At 41.4% G+C, this 18,331-nt stretch overlaps 1 protein-coding gene across 1 annotated transcript in view; it reads left to right on the top strand.

Annotated features, from left to right (window-relative positions):
• Nucleotides 1-256: 256 nt before the first annotated feature.
• The window catches only part of LOC128090916 (ethanolaminephosphotransferase 1-like), a 47,670-nt gene continuing 29,595 nt past the window's right edge, over nt 257-18,331 (top strand). Inside the window, exons 1-3 of the mRNA XM_052703693.1 lie at nt 257-356; nt 12,447-12,515; nt 16,835-16,943. Coding sequence (XP_052559653.1) covers nt 300-356; nt 12,447-12,515; nt 16,835-16,943 — 235 coding nt within the window. The 5' untranslated portion in view covers nt 257-299. The remainder of the gene's footprint in view (nt 357-12,446; nt 12,516-16,834; nt 16,944-18,331) is intronic.

Genomic DNA, 18,331 nt, shown 5'->3' with positions numbered 1-18,331 from the left:
AGGCAGAAAAACAGTTAACCAGAAAAACACATTCAGGGCCCGAAGGCGGCAGACTGAAGGCGTCTCCAGCCACCGGCAGCTCGCCGGCACGGAGCCCGGGGACACCCTCGACACGGGGAGCCCCGCCACACGGGCGGGAGCACGGGGCAGAGCCGGGCGGCGTCGAGGCCCGGCAGCGGCAGCCGGCCCCGGCCTGACGGGCGCGGGTGGGTGCCGCCCTCCAGATCCGCCCTGCGCCCGCCCCCGGCCCTCCCGGCCCCTCCAGCTCCGCCGCTGCCTTCCCCGCCCGGCGCGGCGCGATGTGGCGGTGGCGGTATGTGAGCGGCCGGCAGCTGGACGGCTTCCGCCACTATAAGGTAACGGCTCGTAGCCCCGCGGGATTCCGCGCCGGGTGGGCTCCGGCCCCCGCGGGTGTCCCGGGGCTCCGGCACGGGCTGGGGCGGCGCGGAACGGAGCCCCGCTGCCTGCACAAGGCTCCGGGGAAGTGAGCGGGTGTTGCGAAGCGTCAGGTCCTGGTGGAAACCTGGTAGCGGTGTTTGCAGCGGGTAGCTGCCTCTCGGAAAGCCGTCTGCGTTTTAAAGAATCACGAGTCACAGAACGTAGGGAGTGGAAGGGACCTCTGGAGATGACCTAGCCTGCCCCTCTGGTAAAACATGGGTGAGGTATGGTCTCTGTGTGCATCTTTATGGGGCTGGTTGTGTTCTGTGCATCCTGCCTTCAGAAGAATGCTTCAGATTTGAAAAGAAATATGAAAGCTAGAGAAAAAAAAGAAAAAAAAGCTTACCTAAAGAAGTTGAAACAAACCTTGATGTTTGCAAATAAGAGACCTGCAGAATTTAAATGAATGGGTGGGTCGCTAAATATCTTGATTTACTGTGTGCAGCAGATGTACGAGATACTGAGTTTCGTTCCCAGGCTGCTGCCTGCACGGTGCCTCAGCAGAGGTGCGGGTGCCCAAGACACCCTGTGCAGCCCCATCAGCACACCTTCACCTGTTCCGTCCTGCAGCACGGGGACGTGCCAGCTTCCAGCAACCAACCTCTTATTTCAGGCCTGCTTTCCCAGAGCTGTTTCCACCTTGCGCTCTCCTTGCTTCTTGCTTTTTCCTAGTCCGGCTGTCTGCTCTCTGGGGTTCCCACCCAGCTCTGCTCACTGCTGAGGGAGTTATTTGGGAGCAAGTGTGGCTGCAAGATCTGCTCCAGGATACTTCCCGGCAGCTTGTTTAGCGAGCAGCTTGGTAAATGTGCTAACCTGGCTGGGTGTCTGCTGTGCTGTGGGCTGCTGCTGGCTGTGAGCTGCACAGACCCATGCTTTGGCAGCAGAGCCAAGCTCCTGACTGAGATTGCCTGAGGAAAAATGAAGAGCTATTTTGAGATGGAACAGACATAATAGTTGGGGTTTGTAAGGCAAACACAAGGAATTTGTGTTACATTCTTCCTTATCATTTGGGTAAAAGTAGCAGCAGACAAACACAGATAGAAAAGAACCAAAATAACATTATTTTTTTTTTTTTTAAAGCTTGTAACCATCGTGTGCTTCTAAAGAATTAATCATTACCAGAAGGCAGAATCACATATTGCAACATTTCACTTGAGTGTATTAAAATGACTTTGGTTTCTTGGTTGCATTGGAAAATATGTTGGACTACTTTCTTAACCATAGGGATCAGCCAGCACATTTGAGAAGTATCTGTTAAACTACGATCTGGAAAATGATGGTAAGTGCAGGTTTTGTAGAAATGAGACCATACAGCAATTTCTTCATTATCCCAGGTCATTTGGGGCAGGGGCACGGCAGAAACAAATGACTCAGAGTAGCACAGCCAGATGAGGTGGGCACTGCAGGTTGTAGTACTTGCCCACCCTGCTTCAGGCTGCAGAAAGTGGTGGCAGAGCAGGCAGTGGCCCATTCCTGCAGTGCTGCTCACAGCATATTCGAGCTTCCAGATGTGCAAGGGGAATGAAGCAAGGTGAGGCAAGCAGACCCTATCAGAATCCTCCATCTCGCCCCACCTCCTCCCTGCTTGCTCCTATGCCCAATGCTGTCACCACAACCACAGCTTCTTGCCCCTCCCAGGCCAGAGATAATACTCTTCCACTCCTCATTGCTCTCAGGCTGCCATCTCTCCCCCTTTTTCAGCTCGAACTCAAGGCCTGAGCCTGCACCTCCAGCTTTCTACCCTGCTTCCTTTACTGCTGAGTCAACAGGACCAGTGTTAAACTCAGCTCACTGTGCCCAGCAGACACAGGTTTCCTCCAATTCCTTTTTTGGTGGACCAAGCTCTAGAGCACATGGGCATGAGAGCAGGCCCTGTGGAGAGCTGGATAAGCTCTGGGAGGATTTATAAGAGCTAAAGCAACCTATTGCTTCAGACCTGAAGCATGCCTGGGAAGCTAGATAGAGGCATCCATCTCCACTGTACACTACATTGCAGCATTGTGTTTGCACTAACACAGTGGCTCAGTGCAATGCACACTTTGATTCCCTTGGAATGATTCTAATCTAGGTATATTAGGCACACATGAATGTAGTTATTAGCATGCAGTTTATGAAGTTAGACTGGAATAAGATCAGTGTAAAACCTTCTGAAATCATTACGACATGGACACTAGTCCTCAGTGTCAACTATACAAATATATGCTATATAAATATGCCCCTGTTGGTCTATTCTGAATGCTAGTGGGGACATAGCCATTTAGAGGCTTGTTCTTCCTTGCTGTGGTCCAAACTGTGCAGTGAACAGGTGGAGGGGTGATGATGAGATATGCAACCCTTGGTATTGCTGCTGTGTGTATATACTGCCTTGTTTCTGCCTGGGGGGCAGATGGGAATGTACTGATTTCAGACAATTGCAAGCACAGGAGATTCACTGTAATTGTAGAGCAGAATAAGCTCATACCTGGACTTGGTTCTGCTTCCTACCATTGGGAATAGCTACAGCCAACTGCAATTTTAGGACTTGGGTCATGTTGTGCCTACTTTAGTATTTCTGTTACCAGCATGTTTCAGTGGAATTACACTGCATGACTGCCTTTCTTTTTTCTTCTTTCTTTTTTTTTTTTTCTTCCTGTTTAGATTTCTGTTAGAAGCAGGCAATTCTGAGATAGCCAGGTAATGAGATCAAATAATAGCAGAATTTAGTTATCTTTATCCTCCTTGCCAGAGTCAAATAATGTTAATGAGCTCTTGTCACTGCCTGTTCCAATCACTTAGGACTTCCCCTGCAAGCTTACCTTGAGTTGGTCTCTCTATAAGACCTGTGTTCTGAGGTTTTTCAAACAAAAAAACTTTCACACATCATCCTATTTCAGAATAAATAAGATCTAAGAACAAAGTCCATCAACTTGATTGAAAGAATAGACTTGGCAAAATGTCATGCAAAAATCAGATATAAAGTTACAAACTAAGGACTAAGATGCCACATTTTCACTTGATATATCTTCAGCATTTCTTCCTCTGAGATATCTTCAGAGCTGAACTCACTCTGAAGAGCAGGGGATGCTAAATCAAGAAGATAAGATTTCATTTCCGTGAGACTTCTGATACTGTCCCACGTTCCTGTAAATACAATGAGTGCAAGTAATTAAGAAGAAATCAACACAAAATGGAAATGTATTTCTCTGAAGTTCTCTGTCAAAGTAGGAAACTGTATCAAATGGAGTTCTATCCACAGAACCACCTCTGTCCCAGTTCCATTATTGTTCAGTATTTTCATTAGATGCCAGAACAGAGAATACTCTTGTAAAATTTTCAGGTGATACCAAAGAACTTTGAAGAATAGGCTTATGATTTAAAACATTCTTGACAAAGAGATATAATGGCCAGAAATGAATATGATGCAATTCGGTCAGTAAGGCACAATGTGTAAGGGAAAGAAATTCAGCATTTCAACTGTAGAATAGAAGACAACAGACTGCAAAATAGATACCTGGGATTGGTGTGCCATCAGAGTTGTAGCTGCTTTAAACAAGAGAAGTTGTTACGTGTGAAGTGTCATAGATAATCAAAGGGCTGCATATACTGCTGTCCTTGAGGTACCACTTGGGTATCAGGTGGAATAATGCACCCTATTTGGCACGCAATTTACAGTCCACAAAATGGCTTTAAAATGTTTAAGACTCTCAGAAAATGCAAGCTGAGAGAAACAGTCATAATAGACTCAGATTAGAAGAATACCAGCCAGATAGTCTTTGTGCATGCCCTCTTAAAGAAAGACAATACACAAGCTTTGGCTGCGCAAAGACAAGTGTAAGTTGGGAACTATGTCAGTACTGTGATGATAAGGGCAGCCAAGCCCTGTAACAGCAGGTACTGGGGGAGATTGTGTAACCATTTCACCAGTCTTAAGAAATCATTCCCTTTCCCTCTGAAGGATGTAAAATCCAGTGCTTAGAGCGTTACAAACCAGCTGCTTACAACTTTCTCGGGCAAGTTTTGGCTAGTGTGTTTTATATTAGTTCACCAGCATTGTAATTTATCACAAGCAATTGGAAGGCAGAACTCATCACCTCACGGTAAGTTGATCTGCTTCCTGAACGTCTAACAAATGGGATCCTGCAGTAGGTGAAAGTGCAGCATTGCGTGACCTCTCAGGTTACCTCCCCTCAGTTTGGTGGGCTGGAGAAACAGTATCAGGTCCGATCATCATGTTTCAAGGTTGGATTGTTTCTCTCGTGCCAACAGAAGAGCAAAGTGTGTTCAGTATCTTCCAGCTAGTTACTTTGTTTAAATCCAGGATTGGACTGATGTGGAAAAATACAAGATTGGATATCTAATGAACCTTTATAGGCTACCTCTATAACTCAGAGATTGAGAAATAATGGGTTCTGCTCACACTGGCTGAATAGAAATTCTGCTTTCAGTACCAGAAGCACAAGACCTGGACATACTGGAAAGGGCCCAGTGTAGGATCGCAAAGGGACTGAAGCATCTCTCCCAATAGGACGGGCTGAGAGCTGGACCCATTCAGCCTGGGTAAGGGAAGACTTAAGGAGGGATCTTAAGATGTATAAAAATCTGCAAAGAGGACAGAGCCAAGGTCTTCTTGGTAGTGCTCAAAGCCAGGACAATAGGCAACTGATACAACCTGGAGCACAGGATGTTCCCTCATTGCACCAGGAGCACTTCTGTGCTGTGCAGGTGACGGAGCGCTGGCACAGGCTGTCCACAGGCTGTGTGTGGGCTCTGCTGCTCAGAGACCTTCAGCAGCTGCCTGGATGTGGGCCTGGGCCCCTGCTCTGGTGTCCCTGACAGAGCAGGAAGGGCCCTGCCAGCCTCAGCCATTCTGGGATTCTGTGATTTTTTTTAAACTGGAAGACTAGGGTGTAATTAAAAACTGATTAATAATACATCAAATAGACTTTTTTTTTTTTTTTTTTTTTTTTTTTTTTTTTTTTTTTCCCCATTAGCTTTATGTTTTGTCTCACTGTGTGCATGCCTAGAACGGTCATGGGCCATGAACTACAGTATGCCTCTCATTTCTTATTCCTCATCCCGTTGTAATGGTAGCTGACATCATAATGTAGTGTATCAAGTACTCTATAATCATGATACATATCAAATACTAATGCTAATGAGTCAGCAACATAATGAAATTACATCATAAAGATGTTGCATTTGATATTATCAGCCGCAGGACTTTTCCCAATGATGGTGTAATTGTACCTGTTTTCAGGTGCTGAATTTCACTCATAAATTTACAAAGATTTTCCATTCATTAGATCACTTTTTGGATATGTTCTAGATAAAATTGTATGCCTCGGATCTCATTAAGTGCAAATAATGTTTTTATTCTACTGCTTTATCAAGAGATGTTAGTGCTCTGAAATGCTTACTGCATTCTTATGTATGGGATATGCAAGAATATGCACATTTATGTATTCAGAAGTATTTTTTTTTTAATCCATATTTTAGCAGAAGACTAATTGTAAAGGTGAATCTGTGAGTAGGATGTAAATGATTTGGGTTTTTTGTTATTATTATCATCTGCTTTCTTTTGTCGGGATCGTGTCATAGAGGAATTGGAATTTTGCATCTTACTGTGAAATATTGCCCCTCTTTTAACCATCAAGATTATTGTTCAGGACTGCTTACTTAGCACACATGGTACAGAACTCCTGGTCAGCATCCTTCATGCAAACTGCAACCCAGTTTTATCTGCCTGCTCTTCTGGGATTAAAGCAGTTTCTTTGGGCTGTCCAGAAGTTTGGGTGCACAGCCAGTCAGAGCTCTCTCTAGGTGAGAGTTCTGGCTACTCTTTGTACAACACAGATGTTTGTACATATACACAAAGAGATGTAGCAAGCAAAACAAAAGAAAAACAAATAAATAAACAAAAACCCACTTACTAATGACTTCCTTGTCACGTTAGAACTCGTTTGAATATGGACGGGTTAAGGTTCTTTTTGTGCATTCCTTGAGAGGGGAAAAGTCTTGCTTTTTAACGGGGTTTGTGCTTTCACCAGACTAGGCCAGCCTCTAACTTTACAACAACAAACTTGTGTGCAATTAATAAATGTACAGTTAGAAGAGTGGTGTGATTAGGATGGTATTTTACAGGTTTATAGTTAGAAAGATTATCATGGTGGAATCAAGACAATCAAAAATGAAATGCTCACCTGCGTCCCAGGCTCACAGTAGAAAACTCCAAAAGGAGGGATTTCCAGGAAGAGATCCTTCCCCAGAGGCATTCAGCCCCTAAATGGGGTCTAGGAGAGGAAGAGCCAGGCTCCACTGTCACACAGGTGAATCGTCTTCACCTGTGCTCCCAGGGCTGACTCAGTCCTTGCCTCAGGTGATCAATCGATGGTTCAGGCCACGACTCAACAATTCCCATACAAACTTGTATCTGCCTTCTGCTATCCCTTGCTCAGTATTTGATCATATTTCTATGTCCTTTTCTGTCATCTTTCTTCATTAATGTGTTTGGACATGTTCCATTACACAAACTCTTTTCCTGAGGATAAGTTAGGTGCACCCTTAATATAACTGCTGTTGACTGAAAAGTATTGCTGACTTCCAGCATTATCCCTCTCCACTTCTCTCTGCTTCGAGCGCTAACATTCCTGCCAACAATGAATCATATCTATCTATTCTCACATATTGAGCAAGATCTTAACTCTCAGGGCCAGCACATTACTTCTTCTTGCCCCCAGATGTACTCTCAGCAGTAGCTCTGATGTCTCTCACAGATCCCCACATTTCAAGCATAGCCACTCAATAAGTGAGACCATTGGCCTCTTACTGGCAAATGGGGCTGTGGGAAGCAGAAAGCCAAATATGAGCCCTCTGTGCCTTGACAGCGAAGAAGATCAAGAGCATCCTGAGTTGTATTAACAATAATATGGCACAAGAGAAGTAATTATGTCCCTTTATTTGGCATATGTTAGGTCATATCTAGAATACTGAATCCAGTTTTGAGTCCCTCAATACAGGGAAGGCATCAACAAACCAGAGCAAGTTCAGTGAAGGATCTCCAAGATGGCTGAGGCTGGAGCTGTTTCTTTGTGAGAAGAAGCTGCAAGATTGGAGATTGTTTGGCCTGAGATGAGCAAGCTCTGTACACAGCTAACCACAGCCCCTCAGTACTGACCTCCTGAGGTCCTTTCTGAGCTGATATACCCTGTGACCTTGGGGCAGCAGCACTGCTTTGCAGGCAAGATGAAAAGCCACTATCAGGCATGACTCCTTTGGAGCTGCCTATCTTGCCCTACAGCTTCACGTGCCCCACAGCCTCATGGAATGTGTGGTGTGTGGACTGCAGTCCATGTTGGCATTCCTGAAAATGAGGAGGGATGCCTGAATGATGAGTAAACATCTACAAAGAAGTAACCATAGTGCAGTGGTTTGCATAATAACAACTTCCTAACAACTTAATAATATTAATCAGAATTTGCCGAGGTGTCCAAATCATCACATTGGATTTTGAATATTTTTTTAGTAGTTTAACTTGATCAGGTTTCCTGACTGTGAGTGTGCAATGGAATTGAAAGAAAGTCAGAGGACAATCATTTGGATCCAAGGGTGCAACTGAATGCTCTCCACCCTCTGCTCTTCTCCAGGCTCAGTTACAAACCCTTTTCTTCCGTTTCCTCTCTGCTGTAGGCTTCAGCCCTAGATGTCTTAGAGGCTTATACCTCCTGGTGACCTAATAAAAATATAGATACATGGATGTGCTAGTCCAAACTAAGCAATGGGACATAAAAGAATCCAAATCATTTACTTATGAATAATTAACTAAAAGATGGTATAACAGAAAGGAACTTCATTATTAAAAGTGCCAGAGTTGTGTTTTGGAATGCATCAGCACTTTTAAACTGCCGAACATTTGGAATTTATTTGGTATCCACAATGTTGTATAGCTATGTTTTGTTGTCTTAGAGTTTACCTCTCATCTTTCCCTTTGTGAAGATTCTGTTTAAATCCCAAACCTGTAATATCTACAAGCCTGTAAAAAGACATGTAGAGTAAAAATTAAAAGTCCTTGTGGTCAGTTCATTACAGGAATCTGAAAGGTGGATAGAAGATTATTCCCAGATGTTTCAATATTTAAGTGTTTTCTTTAATTTTTTTTGTGGTTACAAAAGCATAAATTACCAAAGGGAGAAAGTTTGTATTACATAATCATGAAATAACTTGCCAGAAGTGAGAATTGCTACTGAGCTCTCTGAAGTTGCAAGTGTGCCTGAGGTGGCTGTGTTTGTTTGCAGGATGTTCTTGTGTAGTTGTTTAACTGTTCTCATCTTTTCTCTGTGGGAACAGCTTGTGTATTCTTCCTCTGGAGGCATCTAATCACACATGAAATGTTAGAAGGATCACAGAACCACATATTCAATATATTGCAACCTAAATCATGATTGCTCCCTGATATTTAGTTGTTTTAAATGTTAGTTTGTTTGGGAAATAATTTTTTGCAGGCTTTTGATTCTGAACATATTTATTTATTTCCTTCTGCAAGAGTGAGTTCAAGTACAAAGTTGAGCTAATTTGGGTGATTTATTTGAATACACTGGTACTGGTATTGTTTATAATTAGATGGTGTCTGTAAACATGATCCTTGTAATAATATTGTGTCTGTACCCTTTGCTAGATACTCTTAGAGTGAATCACTGCTCATCTGTGCCTCAGTCTTGCAAAATGTCCATTGGGGATAGTAAGACCTGTGATAAATCACAAAATTATTGCACATTTTAATGAACAGGTTGAAGCAGGTGATTTGCAGGCAGGAAGGTAAACAAGAATATTTGTTGCTGTTAAGATGAAATCAATACCTATGGAGTCATGATGCTAGGAATTCAAATGTAAACAGTTCACTTCAGTTTTGCTCTGTATCTCTGAATGGATGTGGCTGCATTGCATAGTATGGTGCAATTTGGAGTAATATAGTTTGTAAGCTTAAAGACCAGTTTGAACTGAATAACTATCTCCCTGTAGTAAATACAGCTACATGTCTTCAGCTTACTTTCTCTACTGACTCTGAAGTTTGTGTAGACATGCTTTATGTTCTTCTCTTCATTTCAAATTCTATTCTTGGGATGCTTCTGTAGTGAAGTGCTGGAGAGGGCCAGGAAGCCAAGTGTAGATCCAGCTCTCTGCCCTGATTAATGGTTAGCTCACTCCCTCCTTCTCTTTTCCATTTTCTCTGCAAGGCTGTAGTAAGATTTTGTTTTGGAAATAGTCCATCCTGTAGGTGTTGTGCACCATTGTGTGGCTTTCACCATTCTTCATCCCTATCCCAATCTGCGCATTTGGTTCTTTGAAGGTTCACTCTGGGTTACAACTTACTGTCCAGGTTGTTTCAGATCCTCTAGTACTGAAACAGACTCAGTGCTAATGAGGTATGAGTTGTACAGATAACAAGGCTTCAGACCCCTCCACCAAGTGTGTTGAGGTGTGGATGTGATCAGCTGGTAACAGCTGGAGGCACTGCTAAGCTGTGTGGATGACAGCTAGAGGTAACATTTGTCTTGTGTGTTCAGCAGTGCAGACCTTGGTCATGGAGGCTGCTTTTGACCCACTGATGATCTGCCTCTTCTGTTCTGGGCAGGTTGTCTCCTGTTTGCCCACTCTTCTTTCTTCTGTGTTGCCTAACTTTGCTTCTGCTCGTTGTCTTTTCTCTCATTTTTCCTGCTTACTTTTCTTTACATACTTTTACATTTCCTACTGTTCAAGCCTCCATTCCCTCTCTTGACCCCCTGAGCACCTAGGTCTCGATGCTGTGCTGAGCAGAGGTCGTCCTGCAGGAGCTCAGTGAGAGCACATCTTACATGTGTTGTACACACGTGTGTCTGTGTACATTTCTGTCTGTGCATCCTGCCTGCTGTTTGTATTGTCCTCACTTCTAGCTCTGACAGAAGCCATTCCTAACACTGAGAGAGAAGGCAGATATCTTTCAAGGAGACATCAGCTATTTTAAAATACACAGTAAGCATTTTTGAGCCTAGGAGATGGAGATGGATAATGCCACTTTTCCTGTTCTCCTCCTACTGCCATTCTCTCCCAACTTTTGCAGCTTCCTTTATGTAATAATTAGTAAAACTTTCTGATAATTCCAAGTCCTTCTTGATATAAATAAAAGGACAACCAGGACCCCCTATCAAGTGCAGGAAGGGGTTGCTGGGGAGTGCTTAGTACTTGCCTCACCCTTGCACTTAAACACCTCCAGCAGCCTTGTCCTCCACTTTGGTCTTTTAGTGTAAGTGTAATGCCCAGAAAATGGCAGTTATGCAATAGCAAATTGCAGTACTATTTTCAAATAAAGTTCTGGTGCACTCTCATGTTAATGTTCATTCATTATAATATGGATGTTTTACCAAGTAATTTGCTTTTCTGAGAAGCTGCGAACATTAAATTGCTGAGGATTTAATGACCTTGAGGTTAGTAGCTTCTTTGAAGCAGAGTGTTAAACTATATAGATTTTAAGTATTAGTTTTGCCAGGAGAGAAAACTCAAGCATATTTTTTCCATGTGCATTTCCTTTCATCTGACTAGAAGAAATTACTGCATGAGGGAAGAGCAACCTTCTGTTCTTCTTCACATCTCCTTAATGCTCTTTTCCTTCCCAGAGGACTGTGGCTCATCTGCAGATGGAAGGAGGATCAGTGTGAGGGTTTTTGGAATGTCTCTATGTAACCTGGTCGTAATCCTCATGTGTTTTTACTAACAAACAAAGATTATTTTGATTGTTTGTTTACTTGACTTTGGAAACCATCAAGCAAACAAAAATTTCACCACGTTGCATGTTTTCCAAAATATATCTATGTAAGAGCGAGAAAATAGTTCCAAATAAATGAGATTATTTTTCCTAGTCTCCTCCTGGGAACAAGTAGTTGTTCAAAAAAGCCAGTGCATACCTTGAGTAGAAAGCCTCATTTTGCTACTGTTATTTAGCAAGGACTGTATGACGTTATTCTTGGTTTTCAAGGGCTGAAGTGAGGAGGAGAAAGTCAATAGAAGGACCAGGAGCTGAGGTGATGTACTGTGCCTTCTTGTCTAGGCATGTTTGAATTAACAGAGCCTGCTGGTCAGTAAGTTGTCACATACCTCAAGTAGTCTTTGAATAACATCTGTAGCAAGGATGTGCCTCAGTAGTGCTAATGAACACTTTGATTTTTTTCCCCCTGTTTTCAGAGGATTTCCTCCATTCTCATCTGAATTAATCACCACCTGACTATTCTATTAGCATAAGGATTTTATAGCTTTGTATTACTGTTATTTCTGGTGTTAATTAGGCAAAGTGCGTGTCTGGTTCAGACTAGGCAGCATGTACCATCAAAAGATCAATCAGTCGTAATAACAAAGGTTTGAAAGACCTTTCAAGGGGACCTTGAAGCCCATGCAGCTCCAACCCCCAGCCATGAGCAGGACTGCACCCTAGCAGCTCAGCTGCCCAAGGCCCCATCCAAACTGGCCGTGAGTGCCTCCAGGGATGGGACTCCACAGCTTCTCTGGGCAGCTGTGCCAGCACCTCACTGCCTTCTGAGTGAAATATTTCTTGCTAGCATCTAAAATAAATCTCCCCTCTTTCAGCTTAAAGACATTCTCTCCGTCCTATCACTGTCTGACCATGTAAAAAGTTGTTCTCCCTCCTGTTTATGAGCTCCCTAATTATCCATCAAAAGATATTAAATAAAAAATACATTACAAATGCAGAGTCTTACAGGACAGCTTGCAAAATGATGAAGAGTTTAAAAGTAAAATGCGACTCTTTGCTATTTCATCAACCCAAATCTTTCTGTTTGAACATAGAGATACCTGCAAAATAAATGTAAACCAGATCAGTGCTTTCAAACAAAATTCAAGCTGTAAGAGGGGTCATCAGTATAAAATAAATTTGCACCAGTCACACCCAGAATTATTTCTCTTAGATGTTGGATGGTATCCAGCGATGGAAAAATACGTATGGAAAAATAGTGCGTTGTTTTACATCTTTGCTTTTTTCCTCACAGTACAGTGCCGTGGATACAAATCCTTTATCAGTGTATGTCATGCAGCCCATCTGGAACAAAATCATTAAGGTAAGAGTCTTACTAAACAGAAATATCACACAATAATGGAAGAATTTGTTTTAAATAGAAGAAGTATTTTCATTTAAGGATACATATTGATCAGTAAAGCTGAAATTAGGACATGTATATGAAAGAACCCATATTACTGGATATATAGCTATATTTAGGATGAATATGTTTGGATTTAGATGTGTTTTTTTTTTAGAAAAGCAAGGTTGTATCTTTTTCTTTACCGTTACGCAAAAATCATCAGTTTCTGTTACATCTTTCATTAAACAGCTTTGCAGGCATTAAAGGGTTTAAGTGGTACACATTATTTTTGTTCAGCATATGCCACCTAACAACAGCGTGACTGAATCTGTGCTGTGCAAGTGATTTTATGCAAGTGCTGTCTCATTTTCTCCCCTGGGTACTTGCTCCAGGGAGCCAGACGTTTCTCTAAGAAGCTGAAAATGAGAGCAGTTACCATGATCACCATAACGATTGGGAGATGGCATCTCTTGAATGCATTATGATCTTCAGTTCTTAAATATAAAGCTGCTCACAATTAGTTTTGCTGTTGTTGGCAAAAGCAGAAGCTGGATCTCAATAATCGTAAACTTTATTGATCTTCAAGGAAGCAGAGACCACTGCATCTCTGAAATGGAAATCTTTGGATTGGAGTAGACTTGAAAGGAAATGTATATGCAAGAAAATGTATGCATGCGGTCAGAATCTGCCACATTTGGGTTTTATAATCCAGCTGTTGCTTATGCTTGATATAGCAGAAAATTGTAATCTCTTGTGCATTACCTCAATGTAATTTTATAATTGCACATCCTAACTTCAGAATTAGAAAATAACTGGAACCGATATGAAAGAAATACCAAGACCCAAGCTGAATTCAGTGATTTAGTTATGAGAAATTTGTTTCCATTTCCATCATAATGTGGGAACAAACAATGAGAGACCCCCACTCTGAGTCCCACGCAGGAGATGAGCAGAGGCTTTGTTGCATGTTTGCTCTGCACTCTGAGGGATCCAGACTGAAAGAAGAGCACCACAAAGATAAACCTACCTTGGGGTTGAGTTCTTCTGCAGCTGCAGAGTTTTGGAGTAATAGAGACATTGAATCATAGAATGGCTTGGGTCTTCAAAGATCATCTAGTTCCAATCATCCTGCCATGGGAGTTTTCCTGGAAGGAAAGCAGTGCATTGTTTGTCACACCCACTGAGCACAAGGCGATAGGTCCTTTGAAAAGTTTGACCTCCAGATACCTTCAACCTCCTTGTATGCTAGCTGAGTATGATTTTGTCCAGAATAGAAACCAAAGCTGAGCACAGGGCTGAAAGTGGGAGGTAGGAGTGCAGAACCAAGGCCTGTAGAGTTGCTGCCTGTAACCTGTGTGAAACTATAGATTAACAATTAATTCTTTCTACATGTTATTTAAAATTATTCTGATTATGCAACTGTGGACATTTCTTCTTAGGAATTATTTAATCCATTGCATGATTCTTATGCCTTTAATTAAGGTTTGTGTTTTATAATAAATAACCATCACACGCTGTCTGGCAGATAATAGGCAGCATTACTTGGCTACTGCACTCTTCTTCCTGCGTTTGTATTCATGAGGAGTCACGTCTGTGTGGGAACAATAAAAGGAGGAAGTCCCAGTAGGAGACACAGGTGTATGCCATCTCCACTGAAGTCAATTAACCACCTCCCCAGGTCCCTTTATGAACTTTGATTTTATTATTAGAACTGTGCATGAGTAGAATTCTAGCAGTCTCAGGTGACCTACTTAAGGAATATCTCAAGTTTGAACAGAGCCTTATAGAAATACTGGTACTTCTCAACTCATTATCCAAATAGGCAATCGATTGTATTAAAATATTTGTTGTCTGTATTAAGGCTTTTAGCATGAGTGACTGTGGGCCCTTTAAAACAGGCATCAGTATTTTGTAGAAGTAAGTTTTTTAAAAGGTTGAAGTATGGAATGGTTTTGCAAAAGAGCAGATATGATTCTTCCCACTGGAGCCTCCAGCTGTATTAATCGTGTAGTGCATGGATGTGTTAGCTTTCTGCTGTCTGTTAATTAGACAGTAAAGATCCAAAAGTTGTCCTTAATTACTATACTATGGTGCTAGTGAAGTCAGGCTTTGGTTTTCCAATGTATTTGTGAAGTTAGTCATTACTACACTTTAATTTACAATTTATGAAATAGGACAATAGTAGTGTAATGCTTGACAAAAGAATAAGGGATATTGAATACAACAACAGAGATTTTGCACTTGGAATATTTTCCAAGTACATGGGCAGTTTAGGTCAGTAAAGGATTGAAACAGTGACTGTAATGAGAGGAAGGGATCTTTTCCTAAGGACAGAACTCCTGTAACCATTTTTCATTGCACACCTGCTAGCCAAAGGATTGGAAGTACCTGTAACAGTGTGCAATCCCTAAAATACAAGTTTGTATCTGTACTAAAATCTCTATCTCAGTAAGTTTCAATAGGATGAGAGAAAATGACCTTAAGTTGCACCAGGGGATGTTCAGGTTGGATATTAGGAAAAATTTTTTCTCAGAAAGAGCAGTGAGGCAGTGGCACAGGCTGCCCAGTGAGGTGGTGGAGTCACCATCCTGGAAGCGTTCATGAAGCACGCGGATGTGGCACTGAGGGATGTGGTTAGTGGGCATGGTGAGGGTGGGTTGATGGTTGGACTAGGTGGTCTTAGGACTTCAGTGATTTTATGGTTCTGCGTCCCCTGTACAGGAAGAAGGAGGTGTGCTCTGTCACTTACATCCAGAACATGCAGCTGCTTTGCTCTTCCTCGGGAGTTCCCTGAGAGGAACTTCGGCAAACGTTTGCCATCAATTGTTCTGAGGGATTTAGAATTGGGGTTTCAGAAATCCAGAATGATATAAGCATACATCTGCACAGCAACTGTGTGCATTACATTATGTACTTCAATTACTGTAAGATCTGACATACAGTATTTTAAAATTAGTGACAAAATCCTGGTGGTAAAGAATGCAGCTATCAGATTTAATATTTTTTCCAACGTTATTAAATAAAGCAATGAAGATATATAATTGAAAAGTATTCAGAAAATTTCATCTGAGTTTTGAGTTTACAGTGCACGTTATCAGTTGTACTGATTATCTGGAATATTATTCCTCGGCTGTACAGTACTAGCAAAGCAAGGATCTAATCATGATGATTGATCTGTCCACCATTCTTATTTCTATATACAATTTTTAGGATAGAGGAAATATAAAATGTATATAAATTAATATCTATTCATCCATCTGTTTACCTATTCCAAACAAATTAACGAGTTGGATTTCAAAACAATATTATTCTACTCCTTTTTTCTATAATATTTATGCTGTTTTCTAATATGTTACAGTGTTTAAGTCCACCTTCATACACATTTTCAGTCCTAAAACAGTCCAGAGGATTTGATTATAATCCTCCAGTATTTTTATGTTTTGTATATATCAGTGGCTGCTGTTTGAACAATATTTGTGCACATATTTTCTGTCTAAAAAATAATGCAGGATGCTGTGTATGTAACCTCAGAAAACATTTTGAAGCAAATGGGCAACTTGGAAAGAGCATTGCCCTTAGGGCAGTATAAAGAATGCCTTAAAGCCACAGGAGATGAATGGTTGAAAAGGGTTAATGGGACAAAGAATTACTGGCTTAGGAGGAGGCAGAGTTGTTTCAACACTCCACAAAGTAAAAAACAAACAAACAAACAAACAAAAATGTAATGTTTATGATTTATAGGTAAAGATGGAGACCCTGCAGAAAGTTACTGTCTGGAGAAGTAGGGAACTATTTGTAATACAGAGTTCTTCTGAACCTAGAAGTGTATGATTTTGTTGCTATTCTGAGTTGGGAATTATTAGCATACTACAGAAGAGATTTCCTTGCTGCAGTTGGAAGTAGGAAGCCTGACAAAACCCTGCCACGTTGATGCTGAATTGCCACACTGGGGTGCTGCAGGCCTCTTTCATTTACAGTATACAGAGCAATGAGAAGCTTTCCCTTGTGTTGAAGAGAAGAAGGAGAGCATGTAATTGAGGAAATACAACATTTTTACATTAAGCTTTCACTGCAGTCTCAAAGATCAGGCAAAATGATGACATGTGAAAATAAAGAGCTTCAAAAAAAAACCAAAAACTGAATGGTAAATTCAAAATGGAAAAACATCCACAAATCTAAGTATTACTGACGTTGTTTACAGGCTTCTCATCTCCTGATGAAAACACAAAACATTCCATCAAAACAGGGCTTTTAATTTGAAACCTGATTTCTTAGATTTCTCCTTTTCTCTTTAACAGATAGTGCCTTTGTGGATTGCTCCAAACCTGCTCACCTTTTCTGGATTTGTCATGATTTTAGTTAACTATTTTCTAATATCTTTTTATGACTGGGACTACACTGCTTCGGGTAAATATCCTCATACTGTAATTTATTTTTATTTTTATTTTTTTTACAATTACAGGTGCTTATGTATGATACAGGGGGAACAGATACCTGAATCTTCCTCTCATTCCCATAACGTACATATAGTAGGGTCTGACCTCATGCATGGCATGATAAATTTAGATCTTTTTTATTGGAAAAACTGAATTTCATCCCTAAATATAGGTTTCAGCATATGCTGTTTGAACTCTATGATAGTATCTCATTTTATTTAAAGTCCATGCCAGGATTTTAATGAACACTCAAAGAACAGCCTAACATTCTTCATAAAGTTTTCATTGGTTTCACATTTCCTAATACCTGAATCCATGTCATGAGTGTGTTGATTCCCCTTCCATTATTGCATCCTTTCACTACTCTAGACTCCCCCAAAAAATTTCTAAACAAATGTATCCTGAAATTCTCTCACTCCAAGTCCAAATCTCCATTTTCTCCTTGTGAGAGTCCAAGTTGAAAGTTCCTTGGAGTTGTTCCTGAGTGTAGGCATTGTTCAGATCTGGTCTTCTCAGATCGGTTGTTGAAAAAAAGACCTACAGCCAGTAGCAAGCTTCTCCCAGATAACTAATATATAAGAATATTTGCTTTCCTTTAAATTAGACAATCTGGGGAAAGTTTAGCACTCCAGCACTTCATGTTCCAGAATAACTACATTAGATTTTTAAAATCACTTTTTATTTCTTATGCCTGTGGTTGGATTTCGTGTGGTAGTCTTTTGTAGTATGTATATTACAACAATTCTGTGGGAAGAGTGAAGCGCAAGCAGTTTTGGTACAAAAAATTGTCTTGTATGAACATCAAATTCTGAGGTGTCATGAAGCTTGGGTTGCCTATATTCATACTTCAACACTTGCCTTTCAATCAATGAAGCTGTTAATTACCAAGTTCTGTAATAGTAGAGAATCCAGCACAGAACCTTTGAGAGGATAATTGCATTAGGTGGATGCATACTAAACATGAAGGATCTGTGACAAAGTTTGTTCTTTTGTGTGTAGTCTGCAGGCCTGCTCTTAGCTTCACAGGAGAACAGCATCCATCATTTCTGAATTGAAAACGCTCATGCAATCCAATGAATCTTTTGAATATTGCATATCAATTTCATGCACAGGATCAGAAATAAAAGCCCCAGTTTCCTGGACAGCTGTCTTTCATTCTGCAGTTTGAAAACATGCAGCTAGGAGCCAGGAAGCGCCTTCTTCCCTTTCCTGCTGGCAAGGCGAGGCACTGAGGGGCAGGTGGTCTGAGGGGCCTTGCCTCAGGTGCCAGCCTCCCCCTGCAGTCCTGGGTGCAAGCCTCACACATGGGTGCTAGATGGAGGCTGCACGTGAATGGCTGCTATGGTAGCCCTTTCTGGG

The sequence above is a fragment of the Tympanuchus pallidicinctus genome, unplaced genomic scaffold (genome assembly GCF_026119805.1).
Source record: "Tympanuchus pallidicinctus isolate F22 unplaced genomic scaffold, pur_lepc_1.0 scaffold5, whole genome shotgun sequence".
NCBI classification, from domain to species: Eukaryota; Metazoa; Chordata; class Aves; order Galliformes; family Phasianidae; genus Tympanuchus; species Tympanuchus pallidicinctus.
The sequence above is the reverse complement of the archived record's forward strand: the minus strand, read 5'-3'. Positions and strand labels throughout refer to the sequence as shown.